This window comes from Rhinolophus hipposideros (assembly GCF_964194185.1).
Source record: "Rhinolophus hipposideros genome assembly, chromosome: 9".
Lineage (NCBI taxonomy): Eukaryota > Metazoa > Chordata > Mammalia > Chiroptera > Rhinolophidae > Rhinolophus > Rhinolophus hipposideros.
The window spans coordinates 24,844,473-24,860,018 of NC_138055.1; the positions used below are offsets into that span (position 1 = coordinate 24,844,473).

A 15,546-nucleotide genomic window follows, 5' to 3' on the forward strand; every position below is an offset into this window, starting at 1 on the left:
CCATTCTGTTCCCACTTGAGCTCTTCCCCAGCAGGCTAAATGGTAGCCATAGTGTGGATAGGTGTACTTGCCCCTGTATGTCTCTGACAGAGCAAGTATTTATTGGCTCTAGGCATCTGCTGAGCTCCCTTGCTCAAAGGTCAACTCTGGTCCTCATAACTACCATCAGTGGAAAAGGCAGAAAGGGAGAGTAAGAGATAAGACATATGAACATTGAGTAATCCAGGTGTCAGGTAGTATGGTCCATCCACCTTACTTTGCACCCCATTTTAAGTGTGTTAACCTACTCCATCTCTTTCGCCTTGATTCTCACTATATTTCCAATTGATTCAGTAAATGTGATTTGAGCATCTTAATTTGGTTGGTGAGACTTTCTGTCCTATGACCTCTTGGATAGCATGACTGGCAGAATACTTAGAGGCTTCCATGGCATCAAGTTTATATCCCACACCACAGGATGTCGCACAACCTTTTATTTATTATTATTATTATTATTACTTGGCATATGAAAATTTATTACTACTGTGTTTTCACCATCAAAACTTAAGATCTCAGTCTTTCCTTCTTGCCTTTGGACAAGGCCAAAAGAGAGACAGTGGCTACTTTTACATCCTTAAGGCAGACTCCAGAAATGTCACCAACAGCATGACCTTTGCAACCAAATCCAGCAACCGGAATTTCATCATTTTCCTCAATAAAATTCAAACAACAGTATTGGATACAAAGGCTGTGATTTTTTTTTTGCCATTCTTTATCATCTGGACCCCGACACACTTCATGATGGCAGAAATTGGCTGTTTGGCTTCAACCCCGACTTTTTCCAGCCCAATTCCCTTTATATGGGAAGCACCTCCAAAAGGGTTGGCCTTCAGGGCTGTGCCCATATGGGCTTTCTTGTACTGTTTAGCATATCACTTCTGATCTCGTTTGTGGCTCCGGAGCTTCCGGCAGTACAAACACTATGACACTTGCCCATCCTGACATCACCACAGGCCTGAGCAAAAGGGCTGTACAACCTTTTGGAAGAGTGTTTTAGATTATATGTCAAAATATAAGCTTTATAAAGGATTTATAAAACAAGTGCAAAGCTCTCTATAAGTATCCTACTTTTAGGCATTTACACTGTCAAACATATGAAATGATATGTATAAGGTAGTTTACTCCAGCATTGTTTGTAATTGTGAAAATTGTTTAAAAAGTATCTAAATGTCAGCTGAGAATTGCTACCTTATTTAGTGTTTGCTGGTCCTTGAAAATAAATAAAATAAAAAACTTCAAACTAAAGGGAAATAAATAAAATAAAAAAACTTCAAACTAAAGGGAATCACAATGAATGGAGAGATTGATACTAAGGACAGAGACAACTCTGGGTAGCTCTAATCAGGAAGAAGTTGAATGGTATGGATACGCAAAGTATAGCATTGTGTTATAGAAAGGTCTCGCTAGTGATAAGAAATGGTGGTGGCTGATAAAACACAAAAAGTTGTCTTTAATAATTGACACATACACACACAAAATCCCTTGAAATGGTGATAAAGTTTGGTAAATTCTGATAAGAGTTCCCACAACTTTTTGGATTTGGGTTACATGGTGGTGGTGTGATATCTTCCTCTAGTATTATTCGTCAACGTTTTCCAGACAGGCAAATAGATAAAGTGATTTTAGATCATTTGATGGGTAGCACCTGAGACAGTTGAAAACAAAACAAAACAAAAAACAAACAAACAAAAAACTCATGAAAAGCAACTGGTGTTTTTTATTTGTTTGTTTACCGTCCAGGACCAAATCATGTAAATACCACTTGGACCATGGTCTGACACGTGTATTTTTGGAAAACAAGTCTGTCTGGTGTAACCAGGAACCCCTATTGCTCTCTGAAGTAGGATTTAAGAATGTGGCTTTGGAGACTGAAACTATGGCTGAATAGCACACTCCCAAAAGATGTCCACATCCTAAACCCAAAACCTGTGAATGAATATGTTACCTTACATGGTAAAGGGACTTTTAATTGGTGTGATTAAGTTGAGGGTCTTGAGATGGGAAGATTTTTTTGTTTTGAAGTGATGTAATCACAAAGTTCTTTACAAATAGATGAAGGAGATCAGAGTCAGAAATATTTTAAGATGCTACCCTGCTGGATTTGAAAATGGAGGAAGAGGTCACTAGTAGAGGAATTCAGGCATCCACTAGAATCTGGAAAAGGCAAAGAAACAGATTTTCCCCTAGAGCCTCCAGAAAGAACACAGCTCTACCTATGCCGTGATTTTTTCCCCTACTTTTCCCACCTCCCCCACCCCAACTCTGGTTCAAGCTGTTGTTTCTCAGTCTAGTTGTGTAGGACACAGCTCCCTGGCCCATGCTGGTATTATGAGCCTTGTGCTCTTCCGGGGACTGTCAGCCACTCACGGCAGCACACGGTAGGTCCAAGGAGAGGAGCTCGACCTCAGTGTTAGGAGCATGGCTCTCCAACCATCTGAGCCATCCGGCCGGCCCTTGATTTTAACCCATAGGACGAATTTTGACTTCTGACATCCAGAACTGTAAGATAATAATTAGTGTTGTTTTAAGGCACTAAATATGTGGTAATTTTTCACAGGGAAACTAATACACTGAGTCAAAAAATATTTTAGAATAGTGCTTCTCAACTTGTCTATGGTAAAGGTTTAGCTTGTTTTAATCTCCAATCATGAACCAAAACCATTTATAAGACATAATTTTAAAATCAAAATTTGAAAATGCACAAGTCCCATTTTAAAAATAATAGATTCACCTAACATACATTCCTCTGTCAAGTTGCTTAAACATTGCTTAACACTTTCATTTTTTGCACTGTTGTCCTCAAGGAACAAGCAATTTTCAGATAAGCATGTAGATCTATGGACCACATTTTGAGTAGCTTTTATTTCAGGGGGCTTTGAGTGGTGCACCTTTGAGGTAACAGTGCCTAGAAATCTCATCAGAACATCTAAACCTCAATTTGTGATCATTACATGTAAGGTGCAAAACCCCGTAATGGGGGTTTCTGATTACCTGATGCTGACTGTTACTGAAAATGCTCCTTTTTAAATAAGAGGTTTATTTACTATAGTTCAAAAGGGAGTGAACAACAGAAATGTACACATCTAAGGGAATATACAAAAGGCTTGAAAAAAAATCAAACCTTAGTAATTAAAGAAGTCCAAACTAAGATATAAAAGATCTATCATTTACATCTCATTTTAAAAAGGAAAAGAAGGAAAGAGGATATCCAAGGCTAGCAGAATTATTATTAAAACTCAACGCTCATTCACTATTGCTGCCAGAATAAATTGATACATTATCTAAAATAATTGATTCAAAAGAATTAAAACCCTTAACAGTCTTTATGTACATTGAATTGATAATTAGACTTGTAACTTAAGAACATAATATGAAATGCAGCTAAAATTTACTTGGCACGTTATGAATGCAGCTAAAGACATTGTTTAGTGTCTAAAGATAAAAAGAAAAAATCCAAAATGAGTAAAATATGGTACATTAACACAAAGTGATATTATTCTATAGTCATCAATATGATTCTAAGGGATTTTATTCATTGTTGTTTTTATTTTTGGCAATATGATAACGTGCTCAAGCTATTAAATAGCAAGGATGAGGTCTTACAGAAGTAAGATATATGAGTACTACTAATATTAACCCTGTGTATCTTCTGGGTTTTTCCCTCCAGCATACTATTATTATTACTCCTGCTCAGACTCTAGTTCTTGTCATTCACCCATGTCCTAAACATAATTATATAAAAATAACATACTTAACAGTAAAATACATCTAAGAAAGGGAAAATTTTCCATTTTTTCCCTTGATGTCCACCTCAATTTAAAAAATTTTCTTTCTGAAAACCTATTTTTAATGTGTTAGCTTTATAGGTGCACTCAGCAAATTCTTACTCTACTTATTTGAGTAATCTCTCATTGCCTGTGCTCATTTCTGTCTTCTCTAAAAACTAGTAAGAGAGGTGCGAATAGTCAGCAGGGTGTGAGTTATAATTAGTGTGGAAAGATCTCAATGAGTTTTCCTTAATTGTGGGACTCTTCTCAACTTCTATTTCTATGTCCCCACTAGGGCTATGGCTTACTATCATGTTTAAAGATGATGGAGCATGTGATTTACATGCCAATCAGGGGTTGTGTGAGTGTGTGTGTCAATTATTAAAGACAATTTTTTGTGTTTTATCAGCCACCACCATTTCTTATCACTAGCAAGACCTCTCTGTAACAATTGTGCCAACTCTAGGCTGACAGTTATGTCATCCTTAAATTGTTAATGCATTGATGACACTCATTATGGTTCCGTTCTGTTCATTGACTGGCAGGAGCATTTAAGTCATGTGCTTTAGTGGTCGTAACTATATTGTTTTGTTTGTTTAACTTGTTTCTGATGATCAAAATAATAAGTAATTATGAGAATTTTGAAAAATATAGAAATTTGCAAAAAATTACTGAGAAATAGCCATTGTTAATATTTTGGTCCCAATCTCCAAATTTTTTTCTGCGCATATTTTTATAAAATTGAATTATTTTCTACATGTTGTTTTAAAATCTGCTTTTTTTTTCTTAATAATATTCATGGATAAATTTTCATGTCATTAAACTTTTTTTTTTTTTTTTTAAGGAGGGCACAGCTCACAGTGGCCCATGTGGGGATCGAACCGGCAACCTTGGTGTTATGAGCACCGTGCTCTAACCAACTGAACTAACCAGCCACCCTAAACATTCTTTTACAACATTATTTATGACCGAGTAATAATCTAACTTGTGGATGTTCTATAATGTATTTATTATTATACAATTGGGTTGTTTTATATATAATAAATAACGCTAAAATGAATCAATGTATAATACTTTGTTCACTCCCATTACTTAAATCACTCAACAAATATTTATCAAGTATCCATCATTTGTCCCTGTCCTTTTGTAGCTTATATTTTAGTGGCTTAAAATAACATTCTGGAAGTGGAATTGCTGATCACTTGCAGGACATGAGTATTTTTTAAATTTATTTTTTAAAATTGTGGCAAAATGCACGTAACATAAACTTTATCATCTTAATAATTCTTAAGTGTGCAGTTCAGTGGATTGAGTATATTCACATTGTACTACCATCACCACCATTGAGCTCCAGAACTGTTTTCATATTGCAAAGCAAAACTCTGTAACCATAAAACAGTAACTCCCTATGCCCCTTCTCTCTTCCCACAACCCCTGACAACCATCATTTTACTTTCTGTCACTATGATTTTGACTACTCTAGGTACTTCGTATAAGAAAGATGTGAATGTTTTTTAATTTTTTTTTAAGGGGAACAGGACTTTATTGGGGAAGAATGTCTTTCCAACAGTGTCTTTTTCCAAGTCAAGTTGTTGTCCTTTCAATCTTAGTTATGGAGGGTGCTGTTCAGCTTCAACTTGTTGTCCTTTCAGTCTTAGTTGTGGAAGGCGCAGCTCAGCTCCAGGTCCAGTTGCCGTTGCTAGTTGCAGGGGGCGCAGCCCACCATTCCTTGCGGGAGTCCAACCGGCAACCTTGTGGTTGAGAGGACGCACTCTAACCAACTGAACCATCCAGGAGCTCAGCGGCAGCTCAGCTCAAGGTGCCGTGTTCAATGTTAGTTGCAGGGGGCAGAGCCCATCATCCCTTGCGGGACTCAAGGAATTGAACTGGCAACCTTGTGGTTGAGAGTTCACTGGCCCATGTGGGAATCGAACTGGTAGCCTTCGGAGTTAGGAGCACGGAGCTCTAACCGCCTGAGCCACTGGGCCGGCCCCTAAAAACTTTTAATATATATTGCAAACTTTTCCTCCAGATTAGTTATATTAATACATACCAGAGCTGTGTATAACAATACTTGTTTCCTTGTTTCCTCATCTATACAAGTTATTGTCTTTTTTTTTCCATTTTGTTAATTGGATAGACAAAAAAATCTTTTTTTTTTACTATTGAATATTTTTAATGCTTATGATCACAGTAACTCTTATGGACTAATATATTTCTCATTTTATTGATTAGAAAACTAAAGCCCAAAAAACAATTTGTCCAAGACCCCACAGCCAGTAAGTGATAGAGCTAGGATTTTAATCTAAGACCATCACTTCAGAACCAGTTCTAGACTATTTAGTCATATTGCCTCACTTTGATTTTTTAAATTTTGGCTGAAAGTCCAGAATTACAATGTTTTTGTTTGTAGAACCCTTAAAGAAAATAAAATTCAACCCTGTGATTTTAGGTAAAGTAAGGGAGGCCCAAAGGAGGCCCTAATGACATCTCAGATCATTCAAATCCTTCTATTAAAAAAGATTTCTGGCCTTTTTGAGTCATGCTTTTGCTCAGGCCTGCTCCTACCCCTTTGGAGTATTCTTTCTCTTTTAATAACGACGTCTTTTGAGCCACTCTGTTGCTCAGGCCTGCTCCTATCTCTTTGGAGTGTACTTTTGCTTCTAATACACTGCTCTTTCACTACTATAAAAAGACAAATTTTTTTTCCATGCCTGAGCATATGTCATAAAAGACTGAGTGAATTGCCCCAAATCATATGGAGGAGCCTAAATTAATTCAGATTCCCCAATTCCTGATCTGGAGCTTTTTCTGTTATATTAGGTGACTGTACACTCTCAATTATTGCTTTCTTTACCTTGATCAAACTCTAATAAATGATAGTGATGATGATAATAATTAATATTAGCTAACTTTTATTGAGTGTTACTATTTGGCAGACATTTGCTCAGGCATTGCATATGCAGTATCAGATCCTCTCAGCACCTTAGCAAAGAATGTTTTATTTTCTGTCTATAGTTGAGTGACTTGCCCAAGATCACACAACTAATAAGTGGTTGAACCAGAATTTAAACCAGTTAGTCTGATTTCTGACTTTATGTCAGGAAAATTAAAGAAAATCAAAATGCAGCCCACGCGTATTGTTCAAAACAGGTGGGGATTGTAGATTAAAAGTGTTAATTAGGACGCAAGTAGGAGAAGATAGGAGAAATGGGAATAGAGAAAACCTGGCTATCTAGGAGAGTAAGACCTCTGGAAATAATGCCAATTCATTCTTATTTATTGCACATATATTTATTGAATGTCTACTTTCCTCGACAGTGGAGATGCTTAGAGGAAAAGACACAGTAGAGATACTTAGATGAAAAGTCATGATTCCAGTCTTTAACAACTGTATTGTCTGGGAGGAACATAGGCAAAACACAGTGTAATGCACTATGATAAGTGCTATGATGGATGCCCCCTCGAGGCTCAGTGGAGGAAGAGGAAGCATCAAAATCTATTTTGGAGAGTCAAGAAAGTCTTTGCAGTAGAAGTGACCTTTGAACTTGGCCTGTGCAAATGCTCTGAGATGAAATGAGCTCATAGGAGAACTATGTCAATATCATTAGAACATTAACACTGATGAAGGTGGGAGGTAGGAAATGAGGCTGGAGAGGAATATGGGTGCCAGACTAAGAAGGTCCTTAAATTCCAGGTTAAGGCATTTAGATTTTATCCTGTAGATTGGACAGGAAACTATTGTATATTTGATATGACATTTTGATTTTTTTGTGGGGGAAACAAGTTCTTATAATAAGTGGTATAAATTAATTAAAATGATAAAATGCCTATTCTCAAAAAGCTTGAAAACTATTTTGGCAATAGACAAGCTAAGTCTTCCATAGCATTTGAAAATCTTATACTAGTTTGGCCAAAACAAAACAAAACAAAAAACAAAAACAAAAATTGATATATGCTGCCCTACTTAAACTTCTCAATAACCTCCATGCCTTTCCACACATAGTTCCTTCAGCCCTGAATGCCTGATTGCCTTACTGAAAATGTCTGCTTAAACTCTGAAGCTATCTCCTCTGGGAACTCTATGTGTGCTCACTTTTTGGCAGGCATTGTGTCGAGCACTTTAAACACATCATCTTATCAGATTCCTATGGCAAATTAGATCAGTTTTTATTTCCAGTTGAGAAAATAAATTTAAGAAGGTTAAGTGACATGCCCAATGTCAGATAGCTAATAAGTAATGGAACCAGAGTGAACCCCGTCAGTCTGACTTTTGACTTTTAGTCAGTAAAGGCAAAGTTAGATGAAAAAAATTCAGTTCCTTTTAGAGCTGAAAACTGATGGAGAGTGTAGATCACCTTCCTTGGGAGGAGCTCTTTCTCCCCGGTTTGGTTTCCTATATCGCTGTGGATATAGTCTAATAGAAATCTACCTATATTTATCTAATTAGACTATGAATGACAAAACTTTGAATTACTTATTACTATGTTCATAATAGATGAACATAATAGATGCTTAATAAATGTTTGTGAGGTGAATAAATTCATGTCTCCTTTCCACTCTGTCTACTGCTGAAAAACCTCAGAATGTTGTAGAGTTAGGTCCATGCACTAATAGTCTTTGTTTTCTGAACTTTTTTTCTGGAACAATAGAGCTAAGGAAGAGAAAAAAATTCTGTCTTTTCACATCCAATTGCCTTTGAGGAGCTGGGAAGAGAGCAATTCACACGTGATTATCTTACATCAGATAAATTAACAGCACCTGAATTGCTAGGAAGTCAGGAGCTAGAGCTCTTTTTAGAGAGCTTTTAGCCAGCTTTGTCTCAGTTCAGAGGCCATGCTTCCTTCCCTGCCGGTCTTGGCTCTCGGCCTCCTGTTAACTCTGGCCTTGGGCCAGACATTCCAATTTCAAGAACATGTCTTTCTCCAATTTCTAGGCTTAGACAAGATGCCTTCACCCCAGAAATTCCAACCTGTGCCTTATATCATGAAGAAAATTTTCCAGGATCGAGAGGCAGCAGCCACCACCGGAGTCTCCCAAGACTTATGCTCCGTTAAGGAGCTGGGAGTCCCTGGGAACATACTTCGACTTCTCCCTGATCAAGGTAAGGCTACTGGAATGTTTCCTAGAGACAAATCTGGCATTGGATGGTGTGGAAAAAGGAAAGAAGGGGCAGGAACTGTTACTGAGGGGTTCAAAGAAGGCCTTATGCTGGTATTTTATGTATTTTATCTCATTTAATCCCAACAACAATCCTGGGAGGAAGGCTCACACAGTAGATAACCTGTAACCTATTGAAGATCATACAGCTAGTGTGTGAAGACAGTCAGGATGCAAAATAGGTTTTTTTTCTGAACCAACAGCTCTGTGCTACAATGTCGGTGGGAGAGGTGAGGATGAAATTAGCAGTCAGTCTCCCACTCTCTAGCCCATAATTTGGGCATCCTGGTGCCTTTTTGGTATGGCAAGCAGGGGATAAAAATTTTGCCCCTGCATCTAGCCTCTCTTCTCCATACCTCCCCACTATTTTTGTTGGTGAAAAAGACTATTCTTGGTATATGAATACTTGGCAATAATATATGCCATTGTCACACTCTTTATATAAAGATCTGAGTGAATACTATTTAATAATTTGCCAAATTGACCACCCACCAAAATTACCCAGGTCACCTGGTAAAAGTTGATTCTTCAGACCTGTTCCTGCCTTTCATTCTACCACCCATTTCTTATTTAAAGTCAGAGATGGGTGATGTAACCTGCATTTTTATATAGCCTCCTAGGGGGTTCAGAGGCAGAATTGAGAGCCCTGGTTGGTTAGTTTTATAGTAATTGGAAATTAAGATTTAAATACTTATTTGTCCAAGAACCATTTATTTGGTACTTACTGTGTGCTGTGAACTGTGTATGGCCATGAGAATATAGAGATTAAAGACAAAAATCTGCTCTTTAAGAGTTTATACAAGGGAGATAGACGAACAGATTATTTCCATACATACATCGTACTAAGTATTATGTTAGAGGCTCAGGGCCTTGGGAGTGGGGGTTCAGGGAAATTTTCTGGAGGAAGGTTAAGAGGTAAGGGGAGCTAGTTTAAAGGGTTTTCCATGGAGAGAGTAGAAAACAACTGAGGTTACTTCCCTCCCTCCCTAATGGAAAAACCTTTGATTTTTGTGATGATCATAATTCTAACAAATGATGGGGGTGGGGGGGTGAAAACATAATCTCACCTTCATCCCTCCCTAACCTTCTCCCTAGAGAAAAAACATCATTAATAGTTGATGTATATTCTTCCAGACTTGTATTCTTCGTGTACATATAAACTTGTAATAAATTTTTTTAAAAATGGGATCATACTATACATTCCTTTAGTATTGTGAACATCTTGTACAGTCAACACAAAATAGTCAATGTATGCTCGTTTTAATAGTTACATGATGTTCCATTGTATAAACATGCTATAATTTTTGTAATTGATGCTCTGTTGATGGACATAGACATATAATAAATAGTGCAGCTTCACATCCATTTTTTTATGTGTGTGTGCATTTTTTCTATTATTTCTCTAGGATAAATTCTTAGAAGGGGATTATTGGATCAAAGAGTGGCACATTTATACTTTTGATATATAGCAAATATCCTCCAACATTTATACTCCACCGTGAGTGTATGAGAATTCTCATTTCCCCACAACTGACAGCAATATTTTTAAACATAGAAACTTACTGAAGTATAACACACATTCAGAAAAGTGCGTAAATCATAGAGCACTGTACAAGAAATTTTCACAGAATAACCAGCACCCAGATCAAGAAACAACATGACCAACACCCCAGAGAGTTCTTCATGTCCCCTTCTGGTTAATCACTACTTTTTTAAAAGGGTAACTTCCATCCTGACATCTAACATTACATATTAGTTTTGCCTGTTTTTGACCTTCATATAACTGGAAATGTGGAATGTATCCTTTTTTTGTGTCTGGCTTCTTAAACTCAGCATTACGTATGTGAGATTTACCCATGTTGTGTGTGTTCGTAGTTCATGCTTATTGCTGCATAGTATTTCATTCTAGTATTATAGGTATGACAAAGTATTTACTTATCCATGTTACACTGGATGCCTACTAAGTAACAACACTTATTAGGTTGGTGCAAAAGTAATTGCAGCTTAAAAGGTTAAAAAAAATTGCAAAAACTGCAATTACTTTTGCACCAACTTAATTGTTTTTAATTTTTGTTAATCTGGTAGCAAAACATGATCTCATTGTTTTTATTTTTTAATAAGGTAGAATGATGAATTTTCAAATGGATAATGAATCATTCATCTTTATTTTTCAAATAGTTGCCTATACATTATGACCCTTTTCCTATTGAGGATTCTTCTTTTTCTTAATGACTTGTATGGCCTCTGATCATGGGAAAAGCTCTGTATAGTCATGGTTTTAACTCATTATGCACATTACAAGTACTCTTGGTTATTCTTTGTACTTTTAGTTTTGTTAATGGTGTTCTTTTGAATGTAGAAGTTTTTCGTTTTCATGCTTTCAAATCTGTTCATATTTTCCATTCCAGCTTTTGAGTTTTGTTTTCATGCTAAGGAATGTGCTGTAGAAGTGTGAGTAAAAAGGAAGATCAGTATATTAGAATTAGAGCTGTAAATAGGAGAAATCAACCGTTCAAAGACCTTTCACAGAAAGATAAGTACTGTGAAAACATCCCTGCATCTGACCTTTATATTAAACCTTTATATTAAAGGTTTTTAAGAAAGATGTTTCCCTGGAGTAGAAAGGGTGAAAGAGTTGGGAAATAACAGAAGGGTATAAGGTAACAAGTAGAGACAACAAATGTGGACTGATTTTTTAAAAAACATGGTCAATGAAAAGAAAGGGAGAGAGGATAGGGTAGGCTTGAAGAGAAACTAGGTAATTTTAAATGCGTTTTAATTTTGTTATTTTTTTAAATGAGAATTAGAGAAAGTGAAGAGGCATTGTGGTGAGATGGTTAGAATGTTTGGGTTTCTGTTCTAATTTCTCCACAAACTGAATCACCTTAGAATATTCCTACTTAGGGTGGAGCCACCTTACCAAACAAAATGAAGGTGTTAGGCCAAAGACGTTATTTGTGGAGAGGGAGAAATTGAAGATACAAAAAAAAAAGTAAAAGTATACTCTATTGGGTCTTTTCCTAGAGGAACAGGTGAGGTTTGAAAATCCAGGCAGCGAAGTTAGTTTTGAAAACAGGGAGAGTACATCTACAACTTCAAAAGATGCAGAGAAGGGGGTGAAACTGAAAAATCACATTGCACCTCACGATTCAGTGAGGTGGGAGACAGATCATCAGAAATGCAGCACTAGACATTGTTGACATTGACAACTGTGGGTTTTAGATAAGGAATTACCTAAGGATAATAAATAAGGGATTTCTGGAGGACCAGTTTTGGCTGGACAGGAGTTTGTTTGTTTTTTATTAGTTTCATGTGTGCAAAACAACACAGTAATTAGACATTTATGTACCTCACAAAGTGATAACTCCAATAAGTCTATTACCCATCAGACTTTGAACATAGTTATTACAATATTATTGACTATATTCCCTGTGCTGTACTTTATATCTCCAGCACAGTCCCTGTGCTGTACTTTATATCTCCATGACTAGTTACATTCAATATTATTTTATATTAGTTTCAGGTGTACTGTGTAGTGATTAGACATTTATATAATTTATGAAGTGATCCCCCAATAAGTCTAGTACCCATCTGACACTATACATAGTTTTTACAATATTATTGAGTATGTTTCCCATACTGTACTTTACATCCCTGTGACTATTTTGTAACTACCAATTTGTACTTCTTAAACCCTTCACCTTTTTCACATAGCCTCCCAATCTCCTTCCCATCTAGTAACCATCAGAGTTTGTTTTGAAGTCAGTCTAAGTTGTTGCATTTTGGCCAGCAACACCTGATAGCCTAGGATGTTCTTAAACATTTTTGTACCATAGGTCCCTTTGGCAATTCTGTTGAAGCGATGGACCCCTTCGCAGAATAATGGTTTATATGCCTCAAATAAAATATTTAGAATTTCAAAAGAAATTAATTAAACATTAAAATACATTTATAAAAATATTTTAAAAACAATTGTGTATATAGTAACATATGATGCTTATTAATGTAACAAATAACAAGACCTAGGGAAGGGACTATAACTATCATAAATTCAAGTAGTGTGAGCATAAGTGTTATTTATTTTTTTAAGATTTTATTGGGGAAGGCGAACAGGACTTTATTGGGGAACAGTGAGTACTTCCAGGACTTTTTTTTCCCCAAGTCAATTTGTTGTCCTTTCAATCTTAGTTGTGGAGGGCGCTGTTCAGCTTCAAGTTGTCCTTTCAGTCTTAGTTGTGGAGGGCGCAGCTCAGCTCCAGGTCCAGTTGCCATTGCTAGTTGCAGGGGGCGCCGCCCACCATCCCTCGCGGGAGTCCAACCAGCAACCTTGTGGTTGAGAGGACGTGCTCCAACCAACTGAGCCATCCAGGAGCTCAGCGGCAGCTCAGCTCAAGGTGCCGTGTTCAATCTTAGTTGCAGGGGGCGGAGCCCACCATCCCTTGCAGGACTCGAAGAATTAAACCGGCAACCTTATGGTTGAGAGCCCACTGGCCCATGTGGGAATCAAACCGGTAGCCTTCAGAGTTAGGAGCACGAAACACCAACCGCCTGAGCCACCGGGCCGACCCCCATAAGTGTTCTAAGATATTTGCAGCAACTTAATACATGAGCGTACCTACAATTTTTACTGTTTACAGTGTCATGGCTCTGATAATATTGAGATTCATTACCTATATTAATAAATGAAAGAAATGTTAAATTTAATTTAGAGTTTAGAAAAAATAAAGATGTAATTATTTTTCCCATTCATGATCATGGGCCTTGTAAATTCTGTCCAGGACCCCTTGGGGATCTGTGGAGGTTAAGATGAGAAGCTCTGGCCTTGTGTTCGCTTTGGTAGCACACATACTAAAAATTGGAAATATACAGAGAAGATTAGCATGGCCACTGTGCAAGGATGACATACAAATTTGTGAAGCATTTCATATTTGTAAGGGGATTAAGAAACACAAAGTTCCAGTTATAAAATTAGTCAAGGGGTTGTAAAGTACAGCATAGCGAATATAGTCAATAATATCGTAATAACTATGTATGATGTAAGATGGGTACTTATTGTGGTGGTCATTTCATAAGGTTTATAAATGTCTACTCACTATGTTGTACAACTGACTAATATAGTTTTGTATGTCAGCTATAATTAAAAAAATCAATTTTTAAAAAGAACCTCTGGCTTTAAAGGAGAAGTGAAATGAATCCTCTGAAATGGCAGGGTTTGAGTATAACTGATTATTTTCTGCCCTTATTTTGTATATGTGGATATACAGATTATACATGACATTTATATCATATAGATAAAAGTGAAGTAAAATATATTTATTTTTTATAAATAAATGTGATGTTTACTTCTCTGTTCCCATCTAGGTTTCTTTCTTTACTCCAACAATCTTCCCAAGGACTCCTCTTGCCTACAGAAGCTCCTCTACTTTAATCTGTCTGCAGTCAAACATACGGAGCAGTTAACAATGGCCCTTCTGGGTCTGGACTTGGGGCCCAACACTTACTATAACCTGGGACCAGAACTGGAATTAGCTCTATGCCTGGTTCAGGAGCCTCATGTGTGGAGCCGGTCCATCCCTAAACCAGGTAAAATGTTTGTATTGCAGTCAGTACCATGGCCTCAGGGTGTCCTTTACTTCAACCTGCTGGATGTGGCTAAGGTTTGGAATAATAACCCCCAGAAGAACTTAGGTTTGTTCCTAGAGATACTGGTCAAAGGAAACAGAGACCCTGGGGTGAATTTTCAGCTTGAGTCCACCTGTGCCAGACTGAGCCGTCTTCATGCTTCCCTGCTGGTGGTAACCCTTAATCCGGAGCAGTGCCACTCTTCTTCCCGAAGAAGGAGGGCAGCCATCCCTGCCCCTAACGCTTCTTGCAAAAACCTCTGCCATCCTCACCAGCTATTCATCAACTTCCGGGACCTGGGTTGGCACAAGTGGATCATTGCCCCCAGAGGGTTCATGGCAAATTACTGCCACGGACATTGTCCTTTCTCAATGACCACCGCCCTCAACAGCTCCAATTATGCTTTCATGCAAGCATTGATGCATATAGTTGACCCAACGATTCCCCAGGCTGTCTGTATTCCCACCAAACTATCCCCCATTTCCATGCTCTATCAGGACAATGATGACAATGTCATTCTACGACATTATGAAGACATGGTAGTTGATGAATGTGGGTGTGGGTAAGCTGTCAGAAAAGGGAATCGAAGGAGTGTTCTTAAGGTAAAGCTTTTAATAAAACTATCTATCTGGTTTATGACCTGTTGGATCTGAAATATCAATATATTTATATTTATAATTTGTCTCCCTGGAAAATCCTTCATGATCGATGATGTCCCTAATTACACACACACACACACACACACACACACCACACACAAAACCTTAATGATCATAGAAATTATTTTTCATCTGATCAACATCTACATAGTTAATTTAATGGCTGTATTATATATGATTACTTAGATACATAATTTATGTAAGAAAGTGTTTATCATTGGCCATTCTATTGTTTGCACTTCCGTGGTGGAGTAGTGTTGTCCATATCTCCTTAGAAAAATTTCAGACATGGAATTAAA

At 37.3% G+C, this 15,546-nt stretch overlaps 1 protein-coding gene and 1 pseudogene across 2 annotated transcripts; one reads left to right on the forward strand and one right to left on the reverse strand.

Moving 5' to 3' along the window:
- Positions 1-543: 543 nt before the first annotated feature.
- Positions 544-976, reverse strand: LOC308502163 (small ribosomal subunit protein uS12-like; annotated as a pseudogene). Its single transcript has one exon. The product of its transcript is annotated as a small ribosomal subunit protein uS12-like (transcript).
- A 7,666-nt stretch (positions 977-8,642) lies between these two features.
- GDF3 (growth differentiation factor 3) lies at positions 8,643-15,154 on the forward strand (the record flags this gene model as incomplete). Its single annotated transcript, XM_081059544.1, has 2 exons — positions 8,643-8,910; positions 14,328-15,154. The coding sequence occupies 2 exons, from the start codon at positions 8,643-8,645 to the stop codon at positions 15,152-15,154; spliced, it is 1,095 nt and encodes a 364-aa protein (XP_080915670.1).
- Positions 15,155-15,546: the final 392 nt, after the last annotated feature.